General features: G+C 49.6%; 1 protein-coding gene across 2 annotated transcripts in view; it reads left to right on the top strand.

Moving 5' to 3' along the window:
- The window catches only part of WSCD2 (WSC domain containing 2), a 122,984-nt gene that overhangs the window by 88,722 nt on the left and 16,311 nt on the right, over positions 1-17,951 (top strand). For both annotated transcript variants that reach the window (XM_036903967.2, XM_057492604.1), the window contains exons 5-7: positions 9,764-9,885; positions 11,981-12,155; positions 17,232-17,396. In XM_036903967.2, coding sequence (XP_036759862.1) covers positions 9,764-9,885; positions 11,981-12,155; positions 17,232-17,396 — 462 coding nt within the window. The remainder of the gene's footprint in view (positions 1-9,763; positions 9,886-11,980; positions 12,156-17,231; positions 17,397-17,951) is intronic.

Genomic DNA, 17,951 nt, shown 5'->3' with positions numbered 1-17,951 from the left:
TGGGGTGTCCACCTTGTGTAGGGAGCCAGCCTATGTGTTTCTGAAGTCATGGAATGCTCCTACAGTAGCTAGAGGATTAAAAGGTTGGCAGAGCAAACGTCTGCAGGCACCCTGCTATTTTGCCTTGACACAGTCTCTCAGGTACATGGACTCTTTGCCCCTGTTACAAAAGAACCAAGAAATGGACTTCCTTCTAGGTTGGATTACATTTTACACAGCAGTTTGCTAAATGTGTCTGCAAGTGTAACTATCCTCCCAGAGAGCAGAGACCTGCTGGTGGCTTGAGAGCGTTATGGCTTTATAGGATGTTGCAGGAAATTTCATTTGCCACCAAGATTCTTGCAAGGTTGGAACTACACTGAATGTATGTGTATGTATCCGGCCAATGGATGCTGTCCATGGTGCTGATCACCCTTTAGTGCGGCCTAAACCCCCATGTGGGCAGACCAGCCCCTTCTACGATTCCAACTTTTTGCTCTTTTTTCTTTTCTATCTTGGTGAAAGTATTATGAAGCTTACATTATCGCTGAAAGAACAGATTCTTGACTTGTGGTTCACAATTTACATAGTGGATTTTGTGCACTGTTGTTAGTTCTGGCAATTTTTTGTCTTAGAAAGTTAGGAGGGGAATTTTATACAGTGCTTGTGCTTTGTGCTCACTGACACTCCATTCTAACCACTCCTTGGCTGAGGGGAGGCTCACATGATCATGCAAAGTCCCATTGGATGCATGAACCATGTCCAGCTCCTTCTTTGCCAGGCCTGCTGCCCTCTCCTTCCCCTTGATATACACCCAGGACCCCTGACTTTCATAATTCATATGAGCCTTCATGAGTTCTGCTGTGTAGGGCCAAGGAAATAATAGCTAGAAAATTTGTCTTCTGTATCATAATGGAGGAGAATTGGTTTGCGCTTCTCCCCTAAGGAAATCCAAGAAGTCTGTGGGAGCTATGTAGGCTTGAAACCAGGCAGACATTGTTTCTGCCCCCCACCTCTGTCACTTACTTGTGGTGTTAACTTTGGCTAACCCACTTATTCTCCCTGAGCCTCAAGTGCCTCATCAGTAAAATGGGGACAGTTCCAACCTTTAAAGATTACTATGACCACCAAGTGAGGTGAAATCAAGGTAGCACACAGCACAGAGCCTGTTACAGAGTAGTACTGGTACCCCTTTCTTCCTAAAATGAAAACTCCCCAATTCCCTCTGAGCAGCACCCAATTCAAGCTATTTGAATTCCCAGCAGCCTGCTGGAGCCTTTGGTGATGCCTAAAATAGCTGGTTTCAATTCTCCTTGGATAGTTAGGTTCTTTGTGTAATTCAATCTCCTCTGATTATAGGTAGCCGCTAACAGCTCTCAGCTCACTGCCTTTTCTCCTCGCCGGCATCTTTAATGCAGTAGAGGCTTGGCCTAATTACCCAGGGGGTGGTGGCCTCTTTCAAACCAAGGAGAACTCTTCCACGCCTGCCTTTAAGCTGATGCTTGGTGACATTTACCTCCTTTTTGTGAAGCTTCAGAACAAAGAGATGATAGGACTTCAGAGATACTTGCATCTGGTTCCAGGCTGTTCTTCATCCACCCCGAGCAGAGAGAGTTGATGAACAGTTGCTCTGCTCGCCTCTTGCTAGTAAAAACCCCAAGCTGTTGAGGTCATGCACCATCCCAGCTGGCTTGGCAATGAAGAGCTGACATTATCAGAATGTGGGGCATGGGCTTTGTGATTCTTGGATCCCTACTGTGGGGCCTGAGAGGATTTCTGGGAAATTCAAGTGGCAGGCATGGGGTCTCTGGAGCCCAACCATGTTAGAATTAGGCAGGCCTCCTGCAGAATAGCAGACAAGTGGGAAACTAGGATGTGATGTCAAACAAGATGGGGGTCAAATCCCAATGCTGCTCCCCACTAGCTATGTGACCTGGAAAAGTAATTGCCCTTTGTTACATCTCAGGTTCTCTGTCTGCAAAACAGGATAATAGTATCATGGACCTTATGGGTTGCTGTGAGGATTAAGTGAGATATGCTATATGTAACACACTTAGCCCAGTGACATACAGCAAACAGCTGTTATTTCCATTGTTATCCTTTGGTCAGTGTTGGTCATCGGGAAGACACTACTCAGGGTATTGTCCATGGGCTGTGTACTGCATGTTGCCAGGGGCGCCTCACAGACTATGGGCTGTGAAGAACAATGGCCTTGAACTCCATGCAGGATTTTCCTTGTGGATTAAAATGCTCAGAGATCCAGGATAGGGTAAACTGAGTTTCCCCAGAGAGGATGTGAACCTTGGTTTATTTGGGCGGGAACCCCAGGATGCACCTGTCGGGGACAGGAGAGGAGAGACGGGATGGAAGGAGCCAGTACCAGGTCCTTTACAAAGCATGTCGCCACTGGGGACGACTGAAGGCTGACCGCACAGGGAGCTCTGGGAGGCGGTGGAAACATGCTTTGAGGTGTCCCACTGGAGGGGCAGGAAGCTCTAGTATGGAGCCTCCCACTCTTACCCATCGTGGGCTGGGGTGGCTCTTGAGGAGTTTAACTCTCTGGAAGGTCCAGCCTGTCCCACAAAGGCCTTCAGGCAGAGTCCTGGGTGTTTCCTGAAGGTCACTGTCAACCTAACGCAGGATGGTGAGACCCAGGGGCACGTGTAAGTGGGAACCAACAGCGTCTGTGTGTAGGTCCAGCTACCTTCACATCTCGCGGACGAGTGATGGAGAAGGGAGCAGGAGAAGACAGTGACAGTCCGGGTTGGGTCCCAGGCACTGCCAGTGTCACCTCACAGGCTTCCTCTCTGCCCTTGCAGGGTAGATATGGTGACCCCCCCTTTACAGAAGAGGAAACCAGGGCTCAGGAGGGAAAGACACCTGCCCAGGGTCACATAGCTAAGTAAGTGGCTGATCCAGGTCTGTCTAATTAAAAAACCCATTCTCTTCCTGCTGAGCACCAGAATGTCATGCAGACAGGAAGTGTGTACCCCCTGCTGTGGAAATCCACAACTCCTTGTGTCCCAAGAGAGTGTTAGGAAGGTGGGGGAATCCAGGCTGGTCTCTTCTCTGTCACTTGCAGACTTAAGAGATAATAGAGCTTCTCCCCACTGGTGGGGAGAACCAGGTGCCCCTTTTATAAATGGAGAAAATGAAGGTAGTGGGAGGATTAAATGTCTGGGCCACTGTGCGTATTCTCAGTGTTCTGATTGCCAAACCATAGTGGAGAGCAACCTGCAGAGAGAAATGGCCTGCAGAGCATTCCCCAGATCCCTGGCAGTCCAGCCCTGCCACTGGAAATCATGAAGCCTCTGTGACCATGTGCTTTCTCCCCAAAAGCAGAAAGGGCGGGACTGTAGGAAGTTTGACCACTCCTGCCACCAGCTTCCCAGACCTGTCCCCTTCGCCACCCCACCCCAGCACCCACTTTGACCAGAGACACAGCAGTAGCTCCTGATCCTTCTCCGGCCCTTTAATGCCTCTGAAAACCTCACCTTATTTGGTCTTCAAGCATTCCACTCAACCCCTGCTTTCTAAGCTGGGAGGGTCAGGGACTCGTTAGTAGATGCTTAAATGTCAGAGGGAGACCCACATCAGCAGAGCTGGGTTTCTAGTCTTCCTTCCTCTTCCCACGCGTGTAGTCTGGCCCCCTGATGTGCACATGAGCGGGAGAAAGTCCCATGCAGAGATGCCAGGGTCGGGATCCAGCTTCCTCGTCTCACGCTCTTCCATTTCACGGAGGCCAGCAAGGAGCCGGACTGACCCACAGGCCTTATCCTGCCCTTCCCACTGTGCTTACAGCTCACAAGGCTCATTCGTGTCCATCTTGGAATGACCCACCTAATATTCATGCTTCCACTTTAGAAATGAGAACTCTGAGGCTCCAGAAGGAGAGGGAACTTGGCCGAGGCCAACCCGTGGGGAAGGGAAGAGCTGCCAGTGGGCGGGTACTGTGTGGAGGAGAAGCAGATGAGGACTAGAGCTCAGCTGTGTTGGCTGCTGGTTCTTCTGTTCCTTGGCCAGGGCAGCTCGCCCTTAGCCGGTCAGTCCAGGCAGGTGCCATGGCCTTCTGGTGGATCATCGGATGGGGCAGCCTCTCCTGAGCCCCTGGGTGCTCTGCAGACACATGCCATGAGCATCTGCAGACACATGCCAGGGGAGCCTCAACGTCAGATGGAGCCCAAGAGACAGGTGCCCAGCTGGGGGCGATCGCTCGACAGAGCACATGGCCGAGGAGGTCCGGAAGAAGAGCATGTGGGCTCACAGGACACTGAGTGAGGCCCTAGTGCCCTAAGTTACTCCACGTCATGTCTACAAGGGGGATCCTAGCAGCAGGTGACCCCAAAGACCACCTAAGTGCCCCCCATCTCTCCCACATGTGCACGGTCCATCACACACACTCCTGTATAGAGAATCATGTGGGAGGTCCACTGTGATATGAAGGACCTGGAGAGAAGCCAGCAGTGTCCCTGTGAGCTCCAGGTGTGAGGGTCCCTGGGCTCTCAGCACCCTGGGCTGGCCTCTAGCAGAAGGACCCACCCCTCCTGCTACTCACTTGTATGGTATAAGCATAAAGTGGCCTTGCCTGGGGAAAAAAACACTTTTTCTGGAACCTAGGTGTTGGCTGTTCAGGGGATTTTTGAGAAATGCCCAGCCCCTGGTGGCACTGAGCAGTCTGGGGGGAGGTTGGTCAGAACTCAGCATGGCCCTCTGCCAGGAGAGAGCAAGCCCTCCTCGCAGCTGTGTGGTTGCCAGGCAACCGAGAGAGGTGACCTGAGGTTCTGTCTCCAGCCCACAGAGGTCCCACGCATGACCACACAGTCGCATACAGATGTCCACCCTCAGGACAGGCACCTGCCCCCACAGGGTCCTGTATTCCCACAGAGACAGACCCATATGCCCTTGCGTGAACCAGATCCACAGGGCCACGTTTATAGCCTCAGAGCTTGGCATCCACACCCCCGAACAGGTAGATCTGTACTCAGACCACCACCAACCCAGTCTCACACACACACGCATGCATGCACAAACTGCTGCCCTGTCACACACTGTGCACACATGTCCCACCTCCCAAGCACCACCCTCACTACCACCAGGCTCACAGCCACTCTCACGGTCAGCCCCTCCTGCCCCTCTGATGCACAGACCCCACAAGCGCCCCAGCACTCCTTGCCCTTTAACACAGCTCTGTGTGCGCTGCACAGTCCTCCCTGTGCAGTTCTCAGCACCCTTGCCTCTGGGTGGTGGGAGGGGAATCCAGGAGAATAAGAGAAGTAGGCTTCGGACCCCTACAATGTACCCAGGACTGCCCAATCCTGAAAGGGCGTCCCTTGGCTTCAACCCCAAAACTATTGCCCGTAGCAACCTTCTGGGACCCAGCTGTGAGCCAGAAGGATCACAGGATGATTGCTGGAAGGCTGTCCTGGAAGAGACAGGTTAACAATTTGAATATAGTTCTTGAGACTCAGGGTCAAGACCCGGGCATTTTTGGACACTTAAAGAGAATTGGACTCCAGTGTCAGATATCCCAGAGTGACAGCCCTGACTTCATGGGTGATCAGTAGTCAAAAGCGGAGTGAATGAGAAGGGCAAGAGAGAGAAAATAAATGTCACACTGTTTAGAAAATGCGAAGACAAGGTCTGCGGGTGGTTTCCTGAAGAGGCACAGCCCAGTGAGCGTGAGGACTCAGAGCTCAGCCATTCCTGGGTTGGAATCCAAACTCTGCTGCTTGTCAGCTGTGTGGCCTTGGGAAAATCCCTCCCCGCCCCCCTCCCTGGGGCCTAGGTTTCTCCTTCTGTAAAGTGGGGTGAGTGAGGCCTACCTTGCAGGAAACAGGTGGGTGAAATATAGCAAGTGTTTGCACAGCACCTGGTACACAGAGAGTCTTTGATAGTATCAAGAGTAGAAAGATCTCAGACTGGGATTCCAGGCTCAGCTCTGCCTCTTATAAGTTGGATGACTTGGGTCAAGTAGTTTCAGCCCTCTGAGCCTTGAGATTCCTTCTAGGTAAAAATGGGGATCCTCCTCCTACACTGCTGGTGGGAATGTAAATTAGTTCAGCCATTGTGGAACGCAGTATAGAGGTTCCTTAGAAAACTCAAAATAGAAATACCATTTGACCCAGGAACTCCACTCCTAGGAATTTACCCTAAGAATGCAGCAGCCCAGTTTGAAAAAGACAGATGCACCCCTATGTTTATCACAGCACTATTTACAACAGCCAAGAAATGGAAGCAACCTAAGTGTCCATCAGTAGGTGAATGAATAAAGAAGATGTGGTACATATACACAATGGGATACTATTCAGCCATAGGAAGAAAACAAATCCTACCATTTGCAACAACATGGATGGAGCTAGAGGGTATTATGCTCAGTGAAATAAGCCAGGAGGAGAAAGACAAGTACCAAATGATTTCACTCATCTGTGGAGCATAAGAACAAAGCAAAAACTGAAAGAACAAAACTGCAGCAGAATCACAGAACCCAAGAAGGGACTAACAGTTACCAAAGGGAAAGGGACTGGGGAGGGTGGGTGGGAAGGGAGGGATAAGGGGGAAAAGGGTATTATGATTAGCACACATAATGTACGGGGGGGCACGGGGAAGGCAGTATAGCACAGAGAAGACAAGTAGTGATTCTACAGCATCTTACTATGCTGATGGACAGTGACTGTAATGGGGTATGTGGGGGGGCACTTGATAATGAGGGGAATCTAGTAACCACAATGTTGCTCATGTAGTTGTATATTAATGATACCAAAAAAAAAAAAAAGAGAAAGACAGATAACCAAATGCTGGGAAAAAAATGGGGATCCTTACACCCCCAAAGGGATGTGAGGGGTCAAAAAGGCCACATGTGCAAGTGGCTCAGCCTCGTTCCCAGCAGATAGCATATAACCAGTGTATGGAAGCTATAATGATAACAAATTCTGATATTACCATAAAAATCTAATCATAATAGTAGCATCCTTACTCTTGGAAGAAGTGCAAACTTTGGAGACAGACAAACCTGGCTTCGATCTCACTCTTGTCTGACTGCTTTATGACAGTGGGGGTCAGAGAGCCCCCCTTGAAGCTCAGTTTTCTCACTTATGCAGTGTAGGTAGTCATGGCATTGACCCCATAGGGCTGTTGTGAAGATGAATTGAGCCAAAGCACCACTCACGGAGCCTGGCATCAGTGGTGGCCCAATAGATGCCAGCAGGGTCTAAAGAGAGAGGGTGACCCCTGATTTCTCAAGGCCAGCATCTCTTTACCCTGCAACCTGAGTTGGCATCCAGTATCAGAGTTTGCTGGTTATGCGAGGGTTTGCCCACAATGCTTCGGGGCTTCCACTTCATTGCTGTCAATCTTTAGTTCACATGCCTGACACCCTTGCTGTCCTCATCTTGTATGGGACATTCTCTGAGCATCACCAAATCTTTCTTGGGGTTACTTACAGGGCCTTCCTCAGAGCACTGCAGGCCATGGGATGGGAGGCTGTCACATGTTCCCCAATGGGACACTAGTGGCATGTGGGGTGGGACAATTCTTCATTTGAGGGGTGGAAGGCTGTCCTGTACAGAGAGCATCTGCATAGTCTAACCCCTCCTTCCCACTAACACGTGGGGAAACAGAGGCCGGGAGGGCCACACAGTGAGTCAGCAGCATCCTGACCCTACCCCCAACCACCGGGGGGCTGGAGGGAGAGAGGGGGAAGTGGAGGCAATAGCACACACCTGGGGCATGCTCTGAAAATGAGCCGTTGACGTCCAGATAACTCCTCAGTTTGCTAGATTTGGGTCCGTAGTGAGCAACTTCACACTCCTGGGTGCAGGAGGTAGAAAAAATCACCAGGGTGCTTTGAACAGCTGAAATTTAAATTACTGTTTCTAAACCCCCTGCCCCCTTCCATCGCCCTTCTGTGCAGGGAGTAACTCCATATCCTTTTCTCTGCCTGTAAATAAATACGCGTATATGCTAAAAGAGTGGTTTGACATTAAGGACAGACTCAGCTACAGATACGGATGGAGTTGCACCGTCTTTGCAACTGGCTTCACTTTTTCCCAAGGGTTAATGTTTTGTTGCAGAGTTTTCAAGAAGGTAAAATAAGATAATGTCAGTAAAGTTCTCAGCAGAGTGACTCACACATAGTAGGTACTCAGTAAATGACACTTATTCTTTTGTTCCTGGTTTTGAGCTGCACAGTATCAACAGTGTCCTTTGTTTCACGCAGAAGCTATGCTTCGGGAAAGATATGTACGACTCGAAGGTGAGACCGACTGAACCGCATCTTAAATGGGCCTGATGTGCCTTTCAATACATTTGACAGGGGCCATTTCTCATTTTTTATATTTGTCTTTGTTACATTACAAGATACATACTCACAATAGAAAAAGTTAGGGAAGAGCTTTACAAAAAGATGAAAATAAAATTTGCCTATAATCCTACTGTCAGTCAGAGTTCTCCAGAAAAACAGAACCAGTAGGATATGTGGATTATGTATACATGTGTATTAAGGTATTTATGAGGAATTGACTCATGCAATTGTGGAAGCTAGTTAGTCTGACATCTGTAAGGTAGACCAGCAGGCTGGAAACTCAGGTAAGAGTTAAACGTGACCTTTAATATCATTTATTCTCAATAGGGCCGTAGAACCCCCATTGTGCTGTCATTCTGTGATTTACTTGTCCAATACCTTGGTGTTGGACACCGAGGCTGTTTCCAGTCGCTCACGTGTTAATGCAAATAAATGCTGCAATGAACATCCCTACTGATAAATCTTTAGATATGTGTAGTGGGTGCAATGGGTGGGCATCTACATGCCCCTTCTTATACATGGCCTGTTTGTGGCATGGTGACTGTTTGTAGCCAGAAGCTCACATCTGTCCCCTTGTGTGAAAAATGATTTTTGGCCCAACAGGAGCAGCCTCTCCCAGGAAGTTAGGTCCCATGGCCACTGGGGAAGGCATCACAGGGCCAAGGGTGGCCCCTTACCTTACAGTGGGACTGACTCTGTGCTGCAGTGTACTCTCCAGGCTGAAGGTGGGACCCAGCTGAAGTCACATGCTTGCTTAGCTGCTCCCTGCCGTGTTCTGCCCCCTCCCTTCTCCTTAGAGCATGCTCTCAATTAAACAGTCTCAGGTTCTGCTTCTAGTAAACTGGCCTCAGAGAATAACTCTATTATTTTGAGGGGTGCTATTGAGGCAGCAATGGCCTCCAAATTCTCTATTGTGCACCTGGGATATTTCTAGATTAGGTTCCTAAAAGGACTCCCTCTTGACAGATGAGTCCCTGGTAACCCTTGTAGGTCATCCCTGGGAGGGCAGAGACCACTGAGGCTCAGGGCTTTTCCCCCTAAAGCCCAGGGTGATGGGAGGGAGAGGGGTTACCCTGGTGCTGTGAGGAGAGAGGGGTCAGCCCTGAGCCTTTTGCTTCCCTTGAACTTCAAACGCTCAGCACTCTCCTATTGAGATCATCAGAATCCTCCCTGGCATCAAACATTTCCTTTTCCCTCAAAGGGGAGTTACCATTGTTGAGAATGGGGAGGCAAGACACAGGATGTTGACAAAGAAAAAGAGATAATGTGGCCCAGCAACAACATCTCAGTGACCTGGACTGTTGACAAAGACACAGGGTTGAGGAGGACACTCTGAAGTATCTAGCTTATTCGTCTCCACGTTGATTCTCTGTGTGACCCTGGGCAAAACTCTTGCCTTCTCTGGGCTTCAATTTAAAAGTGCTTCCTTCGGAAGGTAGTCTGCCTGTCTAGATCTGACTACTTCTTCTCCCTCTGGCTCTCCAGATGGAAGCGCTGTCTTCCGAGGCTGCTTCCGCAGGCCTGACAACCTCTCCCTGGCCCTGCCTGTAACGGCTGCCATGCCAAACATGTCCGTGGACAAGTGCGTGGACCTCTGCACAGAGAAGGTGAGCCCAGGGTCCTGCTCACAGCACACGGGGAGGATTGATGTGGAACAGCTGGAGGAAAGGGATGTTGGCAGAGAAGCAGTGGCCCAGCCAGGGTGAAGGAAGGCATTGTTCTGGTCTGTTATGTGACCCTTTCCCGTGGATCCGAGGGGTAGGAGTTACACAGGGTCAGTTTCTCTCTCTCTGGTTAATTGTGTTTGTTCTCATAGTGAAGAATGCTCAGGAATGAGAGTGACATTTGATCTGGGCCTAGAAGCATGAGTAGAAAATTGCCAGGTAAAGGCAAGCACAATGCTACCTGGGACAAAGTGAGTTCCCCATCACTGGGAGAGTGCAAGCAGAGGCAGGGCACACATGGCGTGCAGAACTTTGGGCGTCGGATGGAAGTTGGACTGGGTGATCTCTAGGTCTTTTCTCAGCTTGAGATTCTTGATGGTTCACTGTTTACCCTTCGTCCTTAGCCATATGGTGAACTCTGTAAGAACAGGGGCTGTGCCTTAAACATTTTGTGCCCCCCAATGCCCAGCAGAGCTAGGGATGTCAGTGATGTCTGAGGAACTCCTTCCTTCACTCAAGATGAGCTAATTATGTGCAGGGCCACCAGAGAACCACCCTTTCCACACCACAAGAAGGCGGTTGCCCATTTCATATACTCATTCAGCTCATATTTAATGAGAACCTACTCTGTTAGGCCCCTGTGCTCAGTGCTGGGAATGCAAAGTCAACAAGATATGGTCTCTATCCTCAAGGATTCTGGCATTTGCTGGGGACCTGCTCTGGGGCTCCTGCTGGGTGCTCAGCCCGTACCCCAACTCCTGAATGCCCCTACCTTCCCTGAGGCATCCTGCTTGGCCCTTGGTCTTCCCAAGACTCCTCGTTCGTGATGCACCTTTCAGGAAGAGGCGTGGCATCACAGAGGCTGCAGCTTACTGACCATTCCCTGCGTGCGGCCCTCCGCACCACGGGTTGCACAGCTTGCCTCTCACAAGGCTAAGCAGAATTTTCACCCCCATTTCACAGATGACAAAACCAAGGCTCAGACAGATGAAGTCACTTGCCCAAGCTCACAGCACAAGCAAGTGGTAGAACTGGGATTGACACCTGAGACTGACTCCAAATCTACGCTCCTACTTTCTGAGCTACCCTAGAGACCCCGTAAAGAGGCTTCCAGGAGCTGTTCAAGGGCAGCCAGGCAACTTCAAGTCACCCAAGAATTTCCTTCTAAATCTCAGGTCCGTCTTGCTCCCGCTTAACTGTTCCGTAAAACAATAAAAGCAATTAGGAGCAGCTCTCCCAGCCAAGATCGCGACAGCTCATAGGGGTCACATTATCTTCTTTTGTCTTAAAGGAAGAGATTCAGACAGCCTGTAGAAAAGCATGGGTTTCATATCACTGTCAGGCTGAGGGGATTTACTAGGTAGGTTGCTTGACCATCAGAAAAGCATTTCTTTTTCATTTTTCAAGTGCTTCAGGAGAAAGCTTCATTGTTAACCCCTCTTTACCCTCAACGAATCTCTCCTTTGCGGGAAAAATGGAGCTGATCCCAGGCTCAGGGTCTTTCTTGGCAGGCAGAGTGCCTAGTTAGAATTTAATGACATTGTTTCTACAGTATTTGTACTTACAGAATAGAAACATGGAAGGGCTGCTTCTCACAAGTACTACTTGCAGGAGTGTTATAAAGTTTCCTTTGAAAGTTAAGTTTCAAAAGGCGAGTTGACTTAAAGGAAACAAATAAATAATAGGACAGGAAAAGGAAAAAGGTAACGATAACAATGCGAGGTGTGGATGTTTAACAGCTTGATTGTGTTGGTGATTTCACAAGGTATACATATATCAAACATCAAGTTGTACACCTTTAAATATGTATATTTATTTGTCAATTATATCTCAATAAAACTAGAAAAATGATAGTATATGAGGTACACAAACAGGGCAAAATCATAAAGGTAGGGTTTGCTAATGAAATTCGGGGATCCTCAGATCGTGGAGAGTGACAGAGACGGGGTGGTCCAAATGCTACCCTGCTCTGCCTGCAGAGCTGGGCATTCTGGGATTCAGCAACTTTCTTCCTCTCTGTCTGTCCCTCCATCCCCAGGAGTACCCACTGGCAGCCCTTGCGGGCACTGCCTGCCACTGCGGGTTCCCCACCACGCGGTTTCCCCTCCACGAGAGAGAGGATGAACAGCTCTGTGCCCAGAAGTGCAGCGCGGAGGAGTTTGAGAGCTGCGGGACCCCCAGCTACTTCATCGTGTACCAGACGCAGGTTCAAGGTCAGCCAGGCCTCCCCGGAGGCCCCTGATGCTTTCCCCATGGCTTCCCTCTCAGAGTTGCCCCCATCAGTCCATTCCATACAGCCATGCTGTGCAGGACAGAGGGCAAAGAGCAGAGGGCATGACTGGTGAACTTGGCCAGGCTCAGAAATCCTGGAGGGTCCCAGGCAAGGGGCGGGGGGTCCTGAGGACCTCCATCTCTATCCCTCATCCTGAGGACCCTCTTGGTGGCTCTTCCTGTGATGGAGGCAATGAGATTGAGCAGGAAGACATCTAGGATGGGTGTGGGATACCTGGGTGACCAACACAGACCCACTGCACGGTCCTGGGCAAGTCGCTTCCCCTCTCTGGACCTCAGTTTCTCCATCTGTAAATGAAGATGTAGACTGTGACCTCCAAGGGCCCCTTCCCTTGGAGTCTATAATTTTATTTCTCAATTTTTCTTTTTCTCTGCCTCACTCATCTCTTCCACTTCTATCCTCCTTCCTTTGTTAGTGGAACCAACACTTCTGCTTATCTCCTCTTCTGTTACTTGGGGCCATCAGACTGTGATAATGGTGATGGTGGTGGTGATGGTGGTGGTGATGGTGGTAGTGATGATGGTGGTGGTGGTGGTAGTGGTGGTGGTGGTGATGGTGGTCGTGGTGGTGATGGTGGTGATGATAGTGATGGTGGTGGTGGTGGTGATGATGACAATTGTGGTGGTGGTAGCACTTAAGTTTCCTGAAAGACTTCCTTTGAGGCAGACTCAGCATTGAGTCCATTTGCCTTTTCTCACTGCATCCACTCAGCTCTCCTATGAGGTGAGAACTGCCGCTATGCCCACTTTACAGGTAGAGAAACTGTACAGTTAAGAACAGTTATGGAACTTGCCTGAGTTCCCACTGTTTATAACATTCCTCCTAACCAAGGCTTTATGAAGGGGGGTGTGGCACTTGGAGAAACTATTGGCAATATCACCCCCATTTTATAGAAGACTCAGAGGGGTTAAGATTGGCCACAATTTCACATTTCACATCTACAAGGGTGATTTGCTTTTAGGTCTCTGACTCCAAAACCCCTGCTGTAAACCTCGGCCCACAGTGTAAAGAACACCCCCACACTCTGAAACCTGGAGAGCGAACACACCACCATGGGGCTAGACCTCCTCTTCGTCAGCCTGAACCAGGCCACCATGTACGGTTGGGCAGGTTGGGCACTGCAAGGCACAACCTACAAGGAAAGTGATGCCTGAAAGCCAGCGCTGCATGCCATGCCCTGCACTCTGGATGGCATTGCCCAGAGGAAGGGGAGGGTGCCATTTTCTGATTCGCGCAAAGGTGCTGAAAGGACTGGCCGAAGTCCCACCGATCGCTTGTGCCCTGTTCGGTCTGACAGAGGTACCAGTGGCGGACAGCTGTGGCTGCTTTTGTGACAGCTGATGCCCTGTTAAGAGCTCAGTGAGCAGGAGCATGTTTAGCAAGAGCAGCTTTTGGCTTCATTTACACTCCAAAGAGGAAGGACGAACATTTGTTAGTTTTCAGGAAACGTTGGTCTAGCCTCAGGGAGAGTCATATACAGATTAATTACCCCATGACCATGAATGGCTTGGACGTGGACAGAACAGACACTGGAGCTTTTTTCAACAGCAGATAAAGAGCCCCTAAGCAATGAGTTTGCCCATCCCAGTGTACTGCCCCCAGGCCCTTACTGCCCTTGCATCTCTACTTGTGCTGTTGTCTCTAATACTGTGGCGGTTTGGGAGTCACGCGGTTCATCATGTTGCCATCAGCCTGGCCCACCACGGCTGTCACTTTTTGAGCACTTATTGTGCGCTAAGCCTGGATGTTCCTGCTGGGAACTAAATAATGACTGAGCACCTACTGTGTGCCAGGTACCCTCTGAGCCCTTCAGACTGAATTGACTTATCTAATCCTCCAACAGCCGTCTAGTGATAAAGGTGCTGTTATCATTACCATATACAAATGAGGCAACTTGGCACAGAGAGGTTGAGTAGCTAGGCCAGAGTCACAAAACTAGGGCAGGGCAGAGCGGGGATTCGAACCCAGGCAGTCTGGGTCCTGAGACTACTACATTCTTAACCACAGCTTCTCCACATATTTTGCAAAGGAACTTCACACACAGTATCCATTTAATCCTGTAAGGTTGATTAGCCCCATTTCACAGGTAAGGAAACAAGCCCAGAGAGGTAATAAAGAGCCTTGTTCAATGTCACATGCTAGGCCATGACAACCCTGGATTGAAACCCGGGTCTATTCGATTCCAAAGCAATACACAATACTGCCTCCAGCATCTGCTTTGATTTATGAAGCTTGCACACCAAATAAACTATTTTTGGCACTGAAAACAACAGCCATTATTTCGGAGTTGGTCTTGGCCCCCCAGATGGTATTTAAATGGAGAATTCTGTTTTCCGGGGAAACCAAGGGGCCAGGTTCTTTCTCCTTCCCAACATTTTATTATGAAAAAAAAATGTCAAACCTCCGGATAAAAACCCTGAAAGAATTACACAGTAAACACCCACATACTCACCCCCTAGATTTTACATTTGTCAACATTTTGTTTTATTTACTTTATCATACATCTCTCCATTTCTCCATCCCTCAATGCTTCTTATTTTTTGATGCATTTCAAGGGAAGTTGCAAGCATGGGTACAGTACCATGTGCATATCATTCATTATAATTCAACATTTGTGATTTTTGAAGTAACATTTACATAGAGCAAAATGCACAAATTTTAAGTGTGCTATTCAGTAACAACTGGGTAATCCGCACTCCTTTCAAAATATAAAACAATCATACTCCACAAAATTTTACATCTAAGCTCATTTTTGCAGTGTGTTCCTGTGAAAATCTTTCACAGATGCCTGCTTGGCTTTGACAAAGACAGGGGGTTGGTTTATTTTTTTTCCAAAGTCTGCTCTCCTGTAAGCAAACAGATTAAAATGGCGTGGTCGGGGAAGACAGCTGGCCCTCTGGCTGGTAGTAACAACACTAAGAGCAACAGTTGACTGGCACACATCGTGGGGGAATCCTGTGCTAACATTCAATCCACCTTCTCATATTTCATCTAGCTGACAGCCCAAGCAAGACATGATAGCTGTCAATAGTCCCATTTTATAGGTGAGGAAACCAAGGCTCAGATCCCTCATTTTTCTGAAGTCACCTAGCAAATAGGTGGTAAGATAGGAATTTAAATTTAAGACTTCAAACTTTTCTCTTGAAAGGCCTTGTGAGAAATCATTGTGGCTCTTAGTAATACTTCAATAATGGCAGATAATACAGCACAGGGAAAACCCGAATAAAATCTTGGAAGGAATTATGTGAAAGGCGAATGATGGGTGGGGTGGGATGCTGTTGTGGTCGAGTGAGGTGAGGCCAGATTGGACCGTGGGTGACACTAGGGCTTGAGGAGGAGCTGGTTCTGTGCAGTGAGAGGAGGCAGCCCGGAGTGGCAAAGGTTGGGAGCAAGTAGGAGGAGGAAATGAAAAGGGAACTGTGGGCAGCTCTGCCAGGAGTGCCATAGGAACGGGTGAGGACCTCTTAATGATGGAGCTATCTGCTCACGTTTGAATGCTGTGGCCAAGCCAGCCGAGAGAGAGGCGGCAGGGAGTCCATGGAGCAGGGAGCCTGGGGACGCGGGGGAGGTGGGACCAGACGCTTCAGCAGCGGGTGGCCCTTTCTTCCGTGAAGCAGTGGGAGGGCAGGAGGAGCGGTGGGGGTGGGACGCAGAGCAGCCCTGTGAGCTCGAGGGGCAAGGGAGGGGCTTGCCTGCTCTCCCTTCCTGATCAGTGAGGGTTGAGGTCATCGGCCCCAGTTGAGGAAGTAGGGCTAGACCCCCAAACCCAGGCTTCTCTCCTCTTCCTTTCCCACTGCAGGATCCCCTCCACTGGGCCTGCTCCCAACTACCTTTACATCTTAGGGGCCAACAGAAGTCACCCCTGTGCCTTCCCAGCTCCAGTAGGGGCTGCAGTGGGAGATGCTAAGATAGGTACTCTCCATGAGACCTGAGAGTCGAGGCATCCTGAGGGAGGGCTCTCTGAAGCCAGAGAACCAGAGTATCAGAGTGGGACTCACCTGCCCCAACCCATTTTATAGGTGAGGAAGTTGAGGGTTAGGAAAAAATAGCAGTTATTATTTTGAACGCTTTAGTGTATTAACATATTATGTATATTATCCCAGTCCTCATAAGAGTCCTACAAAATAAATACTATTATCCACCCACCCATCTAACCACCATTGTATCCATCTACCCACTCATCCTTTCAACCACCATTGTATCCATCCATCCATCCATCCATCCATCCATCTGCCGATCCAGGACACGTTTATTATCCCTACTGTACGCCAGATATGGTGGAAAGTGCTGGGGAATCAGCAAAGAGCATTCTGGGCAGGGTCCCTGACGAAGCCGTTCATTGGGTTATAGTTGCAGTGAGTGTTGGCAGGAGGGGGATGCACACTAATGGCAGCTGGGAGTCGGGGAAGGAAGGCGGGGCCAGGTCAGCAGAGGGGAGGGAATGAGGCAGCCTGCCCACCAAAGGGGGACAGGGACGCGGGGCAGGGGAGGGAACAGCGGGGCTGCAGCATCAGGAAGGCGCAGAGCACAGAGGAGGAAGTGAAGGGACACCCGGTGGCTGGTGGGGGGTCAGGCCATGCAAGGCCTGAAGTCCAAGGTAAGAACCTTGAACTGGACCCCATGTAAATGGATGCCATTTGAGGGTTTTAATCTGGTTGAAAGGGTGGGTGGGGTACGATAGACAGGATGACCCACTGGACCAGGGGGAAACAGAGGCAGGAGAGAAGATATCCTCCTAGCTGACTTTTTTTGAATCCCTACTATGTGTCTGTCCCTTTTCAAACATTATCTCACTTAAGTCTCACATCAAACCTGTGAGGGAGGAACTGTTACCCCATTTCACAGATGGGGGAGCTAAGGCCCAGAAGGGGTTCCCACATGAGCGCCAGGCCACGTGGCTGGGAAGTGGCAGGCGTGCGACTCCCATCCTGATCACTTCTGGACAAACTCCTTCTGCACTTACCCCTGACCCCTGTTCCTGCCCTGCCCTCGGCAGACAACCGCTGCATGGACAGAAGGTTCCTCCCAGTCAAGTCCAAGCAGCTCATCGCGCTGGCCAGCTTCCCAGGTGCTGGCAACACGTGGGCTCGCCACCTCATCGAGCTGGCCACCGGCTTCTACACGGGCAGCTACTACTTTGACGGCTCTCTCTACAACAAAGGTGAGGGGGTGGTAAGGGGGCGGGCAGGACCTGCGGGGAGGGCGTGGGAAAAGCCATCCTGAGGAGCTACTGTGTACCCTTCCCCCAGCATGTGTATTAAGACCTGCTATGTGCTTGGTACTTTCCCTTCACTTATATCACAGAAACACTGCCTGTACATTATGTGTCTGTTCAGCAATGGACCTTTATCAAGCACCTACTATGCACCTGGTACCTTCCCTCCATGTAGGTCACCACAGACATTCCTTGAGTGCTTACTGTGTGCAGGTACCTCACTATAGACACATACTGACCATATGTGTATACAGCCATACAATAAGTATCCTCACTTTGGGTACATTTCTTGAAAATCTACACTGTTTGTCAGGTGTCTTATTTGTATTTAAGCCAGTGATGTTTGTTGGGCTGGTGCTTTATTTTCATTCCATTCACAGATGGATGTTCACTGAGCACTGCTGTGTTCTGGAGGTGCTTCCTAAGTCTGGTTTCCAAAAAGCATTTATGGAGCACCAACTGTGTGCCAGGCACTTCCTACAGACATTCTCTTCGCCACCT

Source organism: Manis pentadactyla, chromosome 14 (assembly GCF_030020395.1).
Source record: "Manis pentadactyla isolate mManPen7 chromosome 14, mManPen7.hap1, whole genome shotgun sequence".
Classification (NCBI taxonomy): domain Eukaryota; kingdom Metazoa; phylum Chordata; class Mammalia; order Pholidota; family Manidae; genus Manis; species Manis pentadactyla.
Note: the sequence above shows the minus strand (reverse complement) of the source record. Positions and strands in the feature narration are given on the sequence as shown.